The sequence below is a fragment of the Pithys albifrons genome, chromosome 1 (genome assembly GCF_047495875.1).
Source record: "Pithys albifrons albifrons isolate INPA30051 chromosome 1, PitAlb_v1, whole genome shotgun sequence".
NCBI lineage: Eukaryota > Metazoa > Chordata > Aves > Passeriformes > Thamnophilidae > Pithys > Pithys albifrons.
This window is the reverse complement of record NC_092458.1, coordinates 33,477,519-33,491,033: the sequence shown is the minus strand read 5'-3', so window position 1 is coordinate 33,491,033 and position 13,515 is coordinate 33,477,519. Positions and strand designations below refer to the sequence as shown.

Genomic DNA, 13,515 nt, shown 5'->3' with positions numbered 1-13,515 from the left:
GCTTACAGCAGAGTTTAAAAAAGAACAGGTGGTAGAACAGGAAGAGAGCAGCACCTCTTGCTGTTGATTTTAGATCTCTTCCTCCAAAATTAGTCAATTTTGTCTCTGCATTTTAATCTCTTTGTCAAATCCCCTATCACATTTTCATTTTGCATCCTCCTTGGAATCATTTTTATTACTATAATTATGCAAGCTTTCTGCTTTGAAAAATACAACCATAAATTTTACTAGTGAAGTATAAAGATCACAAAAATCAAGATGGGAGAATAAGACTTTTTCAGGAATAAAGGACTTACTGAAAGGAGACAGCATGAAATGCTAAAAAAAATTTAGTAAAGGACTTCAGATTATTTGCATACCTTCATAAACTCAAAACAGTTTTATATGTTTAAAATTACTGTAACTTACAGTTAATTACTACTACACAAAATGAAACTTAAACATTTCTTAAGTACATCAGCTAAATAGTAACAAATATAAGTACGTAATAACTTTCTGACTTTTACAGGAATGTGAATCAACCTGCCCAATATTTTTTTTTAATCTCCCATTTCTCTTGGGTTTGTTTCCTATTAGTCAGATATCTAACTTTATCAAAGCATTCGATTTGAACTATAAAAGAAAATAAATTCTACTAGAAAATTACTTAAATCTTATCATCAAAGTGGGGACCTACAAACAAACCTCCTCTCCACATGTTTTTTTGCAAGATTAAAGGAATTTTATATATCATACCTTTCCAACACTCACTTCTTGATAACTAAGATAGCCCGATGGAAGATTTGCTGATACTGGAATGTGTTGCTCATTGGTGACCACTCTTCCATCTTTTATCAGAGGCAGCCAAGAATACCCAACTATGGAATATGAAAGGCAAGTAATTTTAAGTATGTTATGAAACTTAACATAAACCCTTACAAAAGCCTTACTGAATAACTTCGATATGCAATTCATAAACAAGAAAATGTTACTGTAAAGACTAAATTATTTGAACTCAATTACAAATTATTAAAAATGCAAATGAATTGCCACTGAATTTGAAAAACACCATACATTTGATGAACATTATAAACCAACATTTGAAACATTTACATTCGAAGAAATATGTAACCTTTCAATTGGCAAAATGTAATAGAAAGCATTACAGATCACAAAAGCCACAGGTTACCAGAAAAGCACACTGCAAAAGATTTCCCCAGTAGTTACTGAAAGTAAAGCATTAGTGTACAGACCTTGTGTTTCAATAACATCTTTCTTCTTTGTACTCCCCTTGCTTGAACTATCACAGCTGACATGGTAGAAGGTGAACAACAAGTGGTGCTTTTCATGTAACTGAGTGGGCAATTCTATTTTAATCTGAAAGGCAAAGAAGAGCCTGTGGAAGTTTTCAGCTAGAGCACTGGTATGTGTTACTGGTTGGAATTCCAGCTTATATGTTATTTGAAGCAAGATCAAGAATCACACATACAAAACTCCCCCAAATTTACTTACAGTGAAAAGGGAGATCTGATTTAACCGAGGATGGTGCAATCCTCTAATTAATTTTCTTCTATTTTTTGAAACTTACATAGTACCTAACCTGGTAGAAGTTACCACATGAAGGTAGCTTACCTCATCATAAAACTCTGGATTTTGGTGGTGATGTAAAACAGCAGCAAATGCACTTCTAGTAAATACTGGTCCACCAGGCCTACCGTAGATACACTAAGAACAGAAGAAAGGAAAAAAGAACAGAAGACCCTGTGATCCTTTTCACACTCTTGGCTTAGAACGTTTCACCCAGAATTTGAAAGATATTAACTTGTGTTTAACTTGTTTCCTTTGCACAGACAGGGGGTTACATGCTGTGCAGTAGAGCTGACTGTCATTTCACCTCAGGATGTGTATACATTTCTCTATTCTTCTCTTCCTTCCAGGCACCTTTTATACACTGTGATAGATCATATACAAACATGGAGCTTCGCTCTCCAGTTGATCTAAAAATTTTCTTTTTTAACTTACTGTGGAGTAGGCATAACTCACTCTTGTCTGCAACAAGTTTATTCCTGGAATTTTTGTTGATACAAAGAAATGGAATGCTCTACAGGTTCTTTAATAATCTTTTATATCAAAACCAAGCAAGCCTTCTAGAAGTTACTCCTATGACAAATGCAAAAGGACATAAGCCACCATCCCACACTAGATCAATTAATCCAGTACTACTGTGTTACTCAGCTCTCTGTTCACTACCTTCTTTTATCAGTTGCAAAAATCAAAAGACTAACCTTTAAAGGCAAAGAATCCTCTTCATCAGAATCCTTGAACTCAATGCACACTGCAATATTTCTAGCCTAAAGTAATATTTAAAAACACAAACCCTGCAATTAATCATAAGGATAATCACAGAAATAAATCTCAGTTATAAACAATCTTGACCAAACCTGAGAAAGAAGGTACAGTTTTCCTGTACTCACCTTTGCAAAAGACTTTTGACTGTCATATTTCAAGTGTTTTGGATAAACATAAAGATGATTGTTGTAGATGGTGAAAGGCTGAGTGTATTTTGGTATACAGGGAACAAATTCCTCTATTTCAAACGTTGTTAGTGTCTTGGTACTGCTTTCAAACTGCTTCATGGGAATGTATGATGAGTTAACATAATCTGAAAATTCATTAAAAAAAAAATTTAAAAAAACTGAAGAGGAAAAAGCCTGAAGGTTCATTTAACAGTGTTTGTTAATACTTACTTGGAAAATCTGGTGACACATTATCAATTGTAACATCGAGATTTCCTAAAATAACAGGAAGTTTGGCCATCTTTTCAGGTCTATAGGAAGGGAAAAAAAACAACCCCTCAAAGTCGGCATAAATGCAAATCAGATGCCAGCAAAAAAAGATAATAGGAAATAGAGGCAAATGTAATATCCTGAAATAGGAGTATGAGAGGAAAGGTGGTTTGAGGGTGGATGACTGATCTGGTGTTGCTTTTTGCCTACATTCATGTTTTTCTTTTCCTTTAAATTCTCAGAAAGAAAAAAACAAAGGCTTTATGTGGAAATGTGCGGAAAATGTCACAAAACACAATGACTTCTTCCTTCTTTAAATCAAACTGAAAAAAAACGGACAAAGATAGGTTTAGTTTGCCATGTAATAACTTGCTATCATTTGCAGGAAAGAGATCTCTAAGTAAGTATTTTAAATCTCAATGGCTAGTGATAAGCATACATGGTACTAGGGTAAAACTGGGGGGAAGAGAAATCAACCAGTTCCTATCTCCTCCTTTTTCTAGACTAATAACTCTGCAAAACTAGCCAACTTTGAAATGTCTTAGATGTTATCATATAACTAATTCAGAAATTTGATTTGAAGTACAAGTATTTTCCATGGTAAAACCATGCAGAACCCTTTATTAAGACAGTCAGCAACATGATTTTTAAAAATTATTGCACAGCAAGTGGATGCAACATTTTCCCAAAATGCAATCCCATGCTGCGAAGCAAACAGCTTCAGGTTGGAGTCTGGATTCTAATTCCAACAGCTATGCCTCAGACATCACAACCTCTTTCTTACTGTAATTCCTGCAAAATACTGTACAAAATTCCATAAACAGGATGCTTAAATAACCAAAAGCATTTTCTTAATTCACAAAGTAAAATTACATAGCAGGCTAATTTACTATTAGTTTCAATTCCACTAATACTGTTTCTGGCAAGGAGTATTGGCACCCAACAATTTCAATGCTATGTAAACTTCACTGAAATTTGAAGCCACTTGCTAAAAGTGAATTAAAATATCTATTACCAACCTCATCACCTAAGCATTACTTTGGTAAGCAAGAACAAAATAAACTACAGCCCAAGCCTTTTGCACTTAGTGATTGTTCAATCTAATACATTCCAGCTAACTGTACTGTAACAGAAGTGGAAACCTCTTTGCAAAGCAGCAAAGATTGCTCTATTATTTTCAAATAACATCCTATTTAATAAGGAGATTAAAGACTTCATGAATATGGTCACCTGTCAATAGTATATTCTTAGACCTTGCACAAAAACTGATAAAGTCTTTAAGAATAGTTTGCAAAAAAAGATAACCTATGGTCTGTTATTTAGGCATCCTGAGACAGATGTACTCCCAAGGAAGGTGTCCTGGATACTGACTTGGATCCCTTTCCCTGAGAGCTGGCATGCTCTGTCCAAGGTCAGTGAACAGGTGATTTATGCTCATACTTGCTTTCCTTTGACAACCAGAAGAGCATGTGTAATTCTTAGCACAGAACTACTTTAGAGTATGATGCTGACTGCATGTTACATGCCATAATACTTCAGTCCTGCTTGTAACAACCAAACTCTGCAAAGGAAAGATCTGTAGCTTGCATAAAAGCCTTGATTATATTTATTCAGCTTCTGTATTTGAAATTAAAGACATATAAATAAATACATCATAATACTAGATGCTCCAGTTCAAGACCAGAACAAAATATGGTGGGGCTTAGGGTGAGGAATGGGGAGTGCTAGGGTGTTTGGTTGGTTTGGTTTTGTTTTTCTAAATGGAAAAATTAGCCTTACTTCCTGAAATCTGCTAACAATTTCAGCATGTCTTCATTTGAGAGTTTATTACTGTCTTGTCTGAAGAGAGAAGAAAATCTTGCGTTTTTGTCCAGGGTTCCTGAGGCATCTTTAAACAGTGTCCTGAAAAGTAAAAATCTTGCTTTCAGATGAGTTTATGAAAGTGTTGAAATGCACTTTAGGAAATTTCTTTTTAGAAATCAAAACACACTGCACCTTCATATTATGCACTTAATACTCTTGTCATTGTACATGACTTTTAACATATAAATAACTCAGTCTAACAAGTAAGTGTGAACCATTTCATTCTTAGTAATATAAAAAATGTAGAAAACAGCTGGCAATATCTAATGGTTTGAATAATAATGTAATGAATGTTTGTAACTCTTTTTCCTACTACACAGCTGGAGTGCAAGTTTGTTGGAAATCTTTGGTTAACTGAAAGCAAAACAAGAAATAATTTAAATAGCACATTAAATTTTACAAGAAAGGAGTTGCAGAAAATAATGTTAGAGAAAAGTTAAGGAAAAGAAATTGAGATTGACAGGATTTGTCCTTACCTAGCTGCCCAGGCAAAAGGCATTCTATATTGACCTAATCTCTGGCATGCCTGCTTAGCATTCTTCAAAACTTTCTGTGCAGCCTGCAAGGGACAGGAGAAATAGCCATGCTTGAAAAGATGAATTAGAAAATCTTCTTCAGAAGATTAATCCTAAGCATGTGAGTGAAAGACAATTGGTAATGCCTCTTAACTATTCATTTCAGGTTAAGCACAGCCTGCTGATTTCACAGCATTTTCATGGGTGAAAACACAGACACATCTACACCCCTGATAATAAATATTTAATTAAGTGATAAAAAAAATGTTATTATTAAAAACTCACATGGAAAGCTAGAGTAAAATTCAACTGTTTCTAAAGATAAAACTCGAACTCCAGGAAAAAAAACAACAAACATTTCCCCTCCCACTTGCTCCCCTCTTCACCACCCACTCTATGTACCAGAACACATTCCCGCAAAGTACAATACCCTGCAGTACTTGTATGACAAATACACACAGAATACAGGGAGGAGTTTTATGAAGATTGCATGTACAAACCTGTGCACATGGAAAATCTTATTTATGGACATTGTAACATAGTTTTCATTAAAAGTTCAAATTTTTAACTTTGTTAACTTTTAAATGAACAAAAAATTGCAGTATATAGAATCAACATGTACAACAATCAGAGCTAGAAACCCACTGGTTTGATATGTTCAACACTGAGCTGAACCACTGGATCTAAGCAGAAGTTTCTGACAGAGCAGTGGGCTTTTTTGCACAAGTCAGCTTCCCCTGTGTGTCTGTCAGAGGCAAAACAACCTATGGAGTAAAACTGCCTGAATATTATCCCTGGTCTATGCTGTTGACATTATAAAGAGCTGATTCTATTAGTGCCTTTGAGCCAACTCTCCATTATCCTTTCCTGTAAAAAGGGGGAGATGGCACTTGGAAGCATAAAACCTTGTTAAGTAATCATCATTAAATCAATGTTTAAGGGGAGAACAAGTGATTTCTTGGCTACAGAATTTGCTACTTCCATTTTCCATTTTTCTTGCCCAGAGTAGTAATCCTGCAGGGACCTGGAACTTGCACTTTGCAGTGACACAAATGGAGGCCCATATAACTGGTACTGTTCTGTTTAGTTTCAAATTAATACACTGTAATCCCTGAGAACAGGAACAGAAAAAAAAATTCAAACTAAGTGTTTAGCTGTATGAAATTAGAAGCAATTGAATAGCAGAAATGCACAGAATAAGTTAATATGACCGTGAGTATTTCTACTGGCTACTCCTGCAGTACAGGGCAGTACAAGTCTGGCCCTCAGTGTCAAATTGGGAACACTTGGACTTACTCAACCTTCCTATGTGGCTCAGGGCCAAGGCCACCAAAATCAGCTACTCAGTTCAGGTTTGTTTTAACTCCAGTAACAGTCAGCAAACACTTCAAAACCAGACTCCTAAAATGCAAAGCTGCTGTTTTCCAAAAACAGCTGAAAAAAAATTTCAAGCATTCCTGGAAAAGCAAATCAGGAGGCTGATCTATATTAAGACCAAGTGAAAAATACAGGGTTTTTTTACATGTAGCTTAGCCAGCATTAAATCCATAGGAAAGAACGCTGTTCCTCTGCAGACACTGAAAACTAACCATTCCTTCTTCCCTTTCACTAGCTGAAAACAGGAAGAATGTCAACAGTAGCTGACACTGCTTACAAAAACACCTTTCTCTAATACCCTGGTCCACTTAGTTAAGCATAAGTGTAAATCAGCAAAATCAAACCTCTATTTCTTCAGTGACAAACAAGCAGTAGCAACTAACAAAACTTTTTGTAGATACATTCAGAGAACATTAAAAAGCATAAGATGTTTCAGTGGTTTATTTCCAAACAAGATTTCAACTTCTCTCAAACCTGTAAAGCATTTTATACATAAAACCAGATGATCTCAGTGGTTCTGGAGGAAAAAAAGAGCAAGAGTGCAATAAAGTTACAGTAAACTATGGTCACCAGAAAGTGAGACAAAGGAAAAGTCAACAACACAGTACATAAGATGCATAAACTAATAGATACATACAGTTAATTTATTATCAATATTTAATATTTCACTATTCAACAATTTTGAACTTTCTCATTGAAGTCAAACCAGTTTAAAGACATTATAAAAATTATAGATTATCATGATTATAAAAAGTGAAATAAATATTTCCAGTAAAACATTAGACTTTATCTACAATGTAATAATAGTTAGTAATAACTACAGCTTACGAAGTCCAATCATCCATTTAGCTGAATTTACTAGAAAACAACTAAGGTTTTGACTGATATTTATTAATTTGAAATCAACCTGCTTTGCCTCAGTATTTTGTTCATGCCACAAAAAAAAATAACATACCTTTGAAGAATCTGAACTTTTCATATATGGTTCAGCACAATGTGTAATACTTCCCTGTAATACCTTTTCTATTCTAGCCACAAGGAAAATGTCAGTATGAGGACATGTGACTGAGAATATTCCCTAGAAATAAAACAAGAGATAAAAGGAAAATAATGTAAAAGAAAGCCATCCAAATCATGCAGGAAAACTCTTTTCTTCTATCCAAAATGCTACTAATTCTTTACATTACTAATTCTTACCTGCTTTGGATATTGCAACATGGTTTCATGAATGTCTTGAATTCTGTGTAAGCTATCACCACTGCCATTCATCATTTGTTGCGATGCACTGGGTATCATGTGCCTTACTGAGGGGTGGTTCAAATCAACATGGAAATCTGCTGAAATCTTCCTGTTGTTTTTAATATCAAATAATGACAATGTGACAAAGAAAGGTTCTACCTAGACATTAAAAAAAAAAAAGAATCGAGTGTCACTGCTGGCCTCTCTATCACTGTAAAAATGTGTACAAAAGAAAGATGAGTAACATCTCCATAAACTCTTAGGGCCATCACTCTAGGTATCAATGACAAGATGTACAATTCAGGAAAATAAAAATTCCTCTCTCTACCACACACCAAAAATATTAGCAAAGTCACTTTTTGTAGGATTCAGGCTTTTGATTTAAGAGAGTAGAAAAAATCCCCATGATATAAATTGCTCCATCACAGCTAGAAATCCCTGCCATTAAGAATAGTGCCAACAAAATATTAAGACTTTCATTACTGTATTAACAGAAAGTAATTACATTAATTATTTACATTGGTTGTTGGTCCTTCTTCATTTTCTGCAATGCAGCTTTGCAAATTAAAGGATAAATCGTTACACCTCACAAGAATTTTTTTTCCAAATTTCTCTTCAAATGGCTTCACTTCTGGTTCAATACTAGAAAAGTCAAGTTTCTTTAAAAAGAGAAAAGAAAAATGAAAGTAAGTTGGTTTTCATCTCAAAAGGATCAACATAAAAAACCTCCACTTCCTTGGTAAGAAATCTAACCTGTGCATCTGGATCCAAGACAAAAAGTTTAACTCTGCTTTCACTTTTCAGCTTGATTTCTGCTTCTCTGGCACTCTGTTCAAAGCAAGAAAAAAAGGCTTAATATCACACTATTAAATACATGTGGCTTTCAGTGTCATTCCCTTTTCTGTGATGTTCAAAGCTTTACACATTTTTAATTCACACATTTGTTTTTCCATTACTGAGCTCTGAAACTCCTCAGTTTACACTACTCCGTTACATCCAAGTAAAAAGTGAGAACCTCTCCTCTAAAGGCTTTATTCCAGTCCTAGAAATCTGAAAACTTACATCAGTAACATGTAACCTCCCAAGCTCATGGGAAGTACACTCCACTGTAATTTATACAGCACTTTCCCTCCTTAAACAATAACTTTTATAACACTGTTCTATTTAAATAAAAAAATAAATGATGACTGTAGGTTAAAGCTCAGAGCTATCCTGAGAACATAAGATTGCTCAGGAAACAACAGATCACCTAAATTAAGAAACACCATCATAGTTCCCTTTCTTTTTTCTTTTTCTTGGTTGCCTTTTCTGCTTTTCTTGAGCTCTACTGCCAAAGAAGTGGTTTTCCTGTGGGTAGCTGGGAAAACCTCCAAAACTTCCATAAGATAAATCCCTCACACTTAGAAGTGACTTTGCAGAGTTCACCGTACACTGATCTTGCCTGGGATTCATGGATACCTATCTATTAACAGCAAACCAAAAGTGAAGTGCTACAAAATAGAATGTGAAAGCTGAAGGTATACATAGGTTACCTTTCGTGGGAAAAGGTAACATTTAAAGAGTATTCTATGATTTTTGAAGTCACAGGACATGACAAATGAACATCCTCATGTGCCAAAATTACCCACGCAGGAGAGCTGCCATTCCCAAAGTAGCAGCTGGCTAAACAGGGATACAAAATAAGACATTACACACAGGTGTCTCTTTTTGGATCAGCCTGTATGGGTTAAAAGAAGTTACAAACCCAAAATTCTCATCACTGACCATCATTTTGAAGTGATCTACTGTCTACATCTGCTTTGCTGGAGATTGAAGCAACTTCTACTAAGTCTCAAGAAAAAAGAAAAAAAAAATTAAACCAAACCAAAAGAACATAATCTCTAAGAGCTCAAACCCCTATTTTTTTGTTGGTAAGAGAAATTTTAAAAAATAAACTGCTTTAAAGGATATAGTACAGAAGAGAAACTTCTGAGGTGCTATTTTGAGTAAAAATGTTCTAATGGTTTTCATTTATTTTACTTTGTTATCTTTAGCACACACAGGACAAAAGACAAGAGCTGCTGTGAAAGAGACAACTCAGATACTTGATATCAGCAGAACTGCCAGATTCTTCTTCAACAGCAAAGTCTGATACAATTGAGAAATACAGGAATGTGAAGAAGTTTAAAGATGGCAAGAAAGTTGGGTGAGTATTTTGCAAAGGTAAGAAAGAACCAGTGGCAAGAACTGAGGTGGAAGAAGACCTAGTCATATGAGGAAGACAGAAACTGTTTCAGCTAAAGCATCTTCAATAATTTTAGATTCTTTGGTGTTTTGTGCACTAAAGACAAGATGAAAATATGCATTTTTGACTGACAGATCAGGGACAGTAGTCAAAAGTCAAGAACTGAAAATGCATGCATAGCACAGCAGTGACTCCATAATTTCATTTCCTCATGTGTAACAGAACATTTTCCCACTTCAGTGAATTCTGGGACCTGTAATGGTTAAGGAAGTACTTGAGTCCACTCATCATGACAGTTACATAATTATTTCAGAGGGTTAATTTGGTTTCCTTGAAGATTAAAAAACCAAAACAAAACCAAACAACTCCAAAAAACAACCAAACAAAAAACCCAAACTCTTGGCGCTAACATTACAGATAAAAGGAACATGAAGTAGGCAGTAAAGACAGACAGATTCAGATATATGTGTGCACATCTGTGCACTGAAGTGCAAAATACCATCTTACTTAGTTTATGTTATAAACTGACAGCTGTTGATAGAAAAGGGAAGCCTTGGAGATGTACTCACAGGGTTAAAGCCTTCCTGGGAAGACTGTTTTTCCCTCTATTGTCAGGTGCTCTACAATCCCCCCTGAAGGAATTTCTGCCTCCTGATAAGGATATGAGGTCAGCTATTGTGAAATTCTCCTCCCAGAACCAACAAAAATAATAAAGCAGCTATAAACTCTTCTAAAAGAAGGCCCAATGCCTTGTAAGACTTCCACTGGGAAAAAAAAGAACTAAATCCAAACAACAGCTGAAAAGACAGTGCAAGAAAGAATAAAGGACAAAAAAAATCCTCAAAACAAGATTCATATAAAGCACTTGAGCTAAGGCACAAACAGCACACTAATGCAAATGGGCAGACTTTTCTCTGTTCTCCTCAGGGAAAAAAAGGCTTGGAAAATACATTAGAGTATGTTATTTTAAAAGGTAATGTTTTGTACAGATGAACTAGAATGGGAAAATTAAAAAATTTATTTTGAAGGAAACAGAAATTTAAATGAGTTATAACTATGGAATTAAAATAAATTCCAGACCTTAAAGAGGTGAGAAAAATAATACACTTGAAAAATAGTGACCTTAAAGAGCTGCATGTTTCCGATCCAAAAGTTATGGAAACAGGAAGTAGCAATTGTAGTACTAAAGCTTTATGCAGGTCCTGCAGCCCTTAATTCAAGTTCCCTCTGGAAGGAATATGGAACCTAAGCAATACAATAACTCTGACTATACACAATGAAGAATATTCCATACAGTAAGAGCATTTAACTTTATATTTGTTTCTGAAATAAATTTTCATAGCCTCATGTAAGTACACTGTTTGATGCTTACAACTCTTCCAAGGAAATCTGGATTGTATGCCCCACAATCCAAATTAATTTCAAAATACAGAGGTTGCTGGAGCTAGATTATCACATAACAGCTTTTTGTGTACAAGTGCTAAGTTCATTACAAAGCAGTATCAGAAAGAAGTCAGGCAAACAATTTAGGTGCTAGAAGCTTGTTAACATATTCTGACTGGATCTTTTGATATGTTAGCTATTGTAATAGATAGAATTTGGTTTGCCTGTTCTCACTTCATAAGCTGCGCTCCCTTCAGGAGTAGTTACTAGGTCAGACAGATCCTCAGAAAAGACAGAGAGAACATTCCAGAGCATGGTGAAGTAGAAAAGTTTCAAGACTGCAGGCTGTACTGCACTGAAGAAAAAGGAAGTCACGAGAAAAAGTTGGGATTCTGCAACTTCAGTAGAAAAGGTCATCAGTTCCAGTTCTTGTAATTTAAGAAAAATTTCTCCCTTACAGAACTTTTGCTACACACAAGTCACTGATTTAACTGAAATAAAGCATGTAAATGGGCTGAGGAAGAGTTACTGTTATTTCTACTTCTTTCTATCTTATTTTATTCTAATTTCCGTCACTCTTCTGTAAGAACAAAATTGAAAAGCAAGAACCATGGCAATATGGGAAACATGAGTGAACCTGATGGTTCATTGTAAGTACAAACATCTTAAAATACATTCACCTCATCACAGCTATTAAGCTGCTCTGTAGTTCTAAAAATAAGAATAAAACTTGACTTCAGTGTAACTAGGTTTCTATAGAAATACTTTAGCACTTACCTGCATGCAATACAAAACATAATGAATTAGTAAAATAATAGAATAATTAAACATGCTGCACTTAAACAACATGTCCAGATTTATACAGACAACTTCAAGACTCTATCTAGTTTGCTCAAAAAAGCAGAAAAAAGTTCAATAACCACATCTATTCATGAAAGACCTTCTAAGCTTTCAAAGCATGACAAACTGACTGAAAGTCAGAAGCCAGTGCCTTATCTTTACTGAAAGTTCATGTGGCTAACTTATGTTTAGTACTTTATATCCCAAACTGGCATTTACAAAATGTATTACCTTGGCAATTTCAGGATAGTAGTTATCAAAACTACTTGATGAGCTTTCCAGTTTGCTTTGTTCATCATCTGAAATTATAAAACCACATTTTAAAATAAATATAAAAACCCCAAAGTACTCACAAAATTCCATAGCAAAAATTATTTTTTTTTATCTCCTACTCCCTCAGAAATGACAATTGTTAACATTAAATGGTTGTGGACAACCCCATCATTACATTTTGACTTCCTGGAGGATGTAACTAGTAATTAGTATAGTAGCAGTTATTCCTAATCTCACCTAGAATACAGCTTTAATATTAATTTTAATATCTGTATGGGGAAAAGTAATGCTTAATGCACAAACCTACATTTCTCTTTCCCCTATGCATTGTGACTTCATTTCAAAACAAATTCCCTCTGTTCATTGGGTTCCCAGCTCTACTCTCCAACAGATACTGCATTTACAAAGCAACCATTCAGTTAGAATGGTTCTTACAGTTCAGCTAGAAAGCCTCTTACAGTTCTAAGGTCAACTGGGGACCACTGACTAAAATGTCTTTCACAGAGCTACTGGCCTCTCCTGTTCTGACTTGCTTTTGTTGCAAACATCACACTAAATTCTGACAATCTTCAAAGACTGTGACAATCTCACTTTAAACTCTAATGATCCCTTTTGGTACTTGTGCTTTTAAGACAACAACCTTCCATAATATCTTCCAGGTTCTTCTGGATATGCATACTGTTGGTTTCTCACCAGTTTCCCTCCCCATCCACTCTCAAGAGGAAAAATGAATGAGAGGACATCTAGACTTTCTTTTTATCACCAAAATACCAACTACAAGTACATTGCATTCCTTACAGTATCTGATTTACCTATTGTTAAAGAGCTCTAACAAAAGAGTTTTCTACACCCAAGCAACGTATTTCGGTACTTTTGGGAAATATTTGTGGTCAAGAGAGTTGTATCTAAATTTAAGCTCCTCACTGTAACCACAATTTCTTTTTCTCCCACCTACAATAACCACAGAACAGTCCATTCAATTTTCAGCAGCATTTATACATTTCAAAACAAGTCCCTCCTACCTTTTTTTCCTTAA

General features: G+C 35.0%; 1 protein-coding gene across 3 annotated transcripts in view; it reads right to left on the bottom strand.

Annotated features, from left to right (window-relative positions):
• DOCK9 (dedicator of cytokinesis 9) overlaps positions 1-13,515 on the bottom strand; it is a 71,033-nt gene that overhangs the window by 44,255 nt on the left and 13,263 nt on the right. For all 3 annotated transcript variants that reach the window (XM_071549014.1, XM_071549021.1, XM_071549031.1), the window contains exons 5-17: positions 12,438-12,505; positions 8,513-8,587; positions 8,278-8,418; positions 7,718-7,918; positions 7,476-7,598; positions 5,105-5,187; positions 4,545-4,667; positions 2,727-2,806; positions 2,454-2,641; positions 2,265-2,330; positions 1,612-1,704; positions 1,233-1,356; positions 736-857 (exon numbers count right to left, since the gene is read on the bottom strand). In XM_071549014.1, coding sequence (XP_071405115.1) covers positions 736-857; positions 1,233-1,356; positions 1,612-1,704; positions 2,265-2,330; positions 2,454-2,641; positions 2,727-2,806; positions 4,545-4,667; positions 5,105-5,187; positions 7,476-7,598; positions 7,718-7,918; positions 8,278-8,418; positions 8,513-8,587; positions 12,438-12,505 — 1,487 coding nt within the window. The remainder of the gene's footprint in view (positions 1-735; positions 858-1,232; positions 1,357-1,611; positions 1,705-2,264; positions 2,331-2,453; positions 2,642-2,726; positions 2,807-4,544; positions 4,668-5,104; positions 5,188-7,475; positions 7,599-7,717; positions 7,919-8,277; positions 8,419-8,512; positions 8,588-12,437; positions 12,506-13,515) is intronic.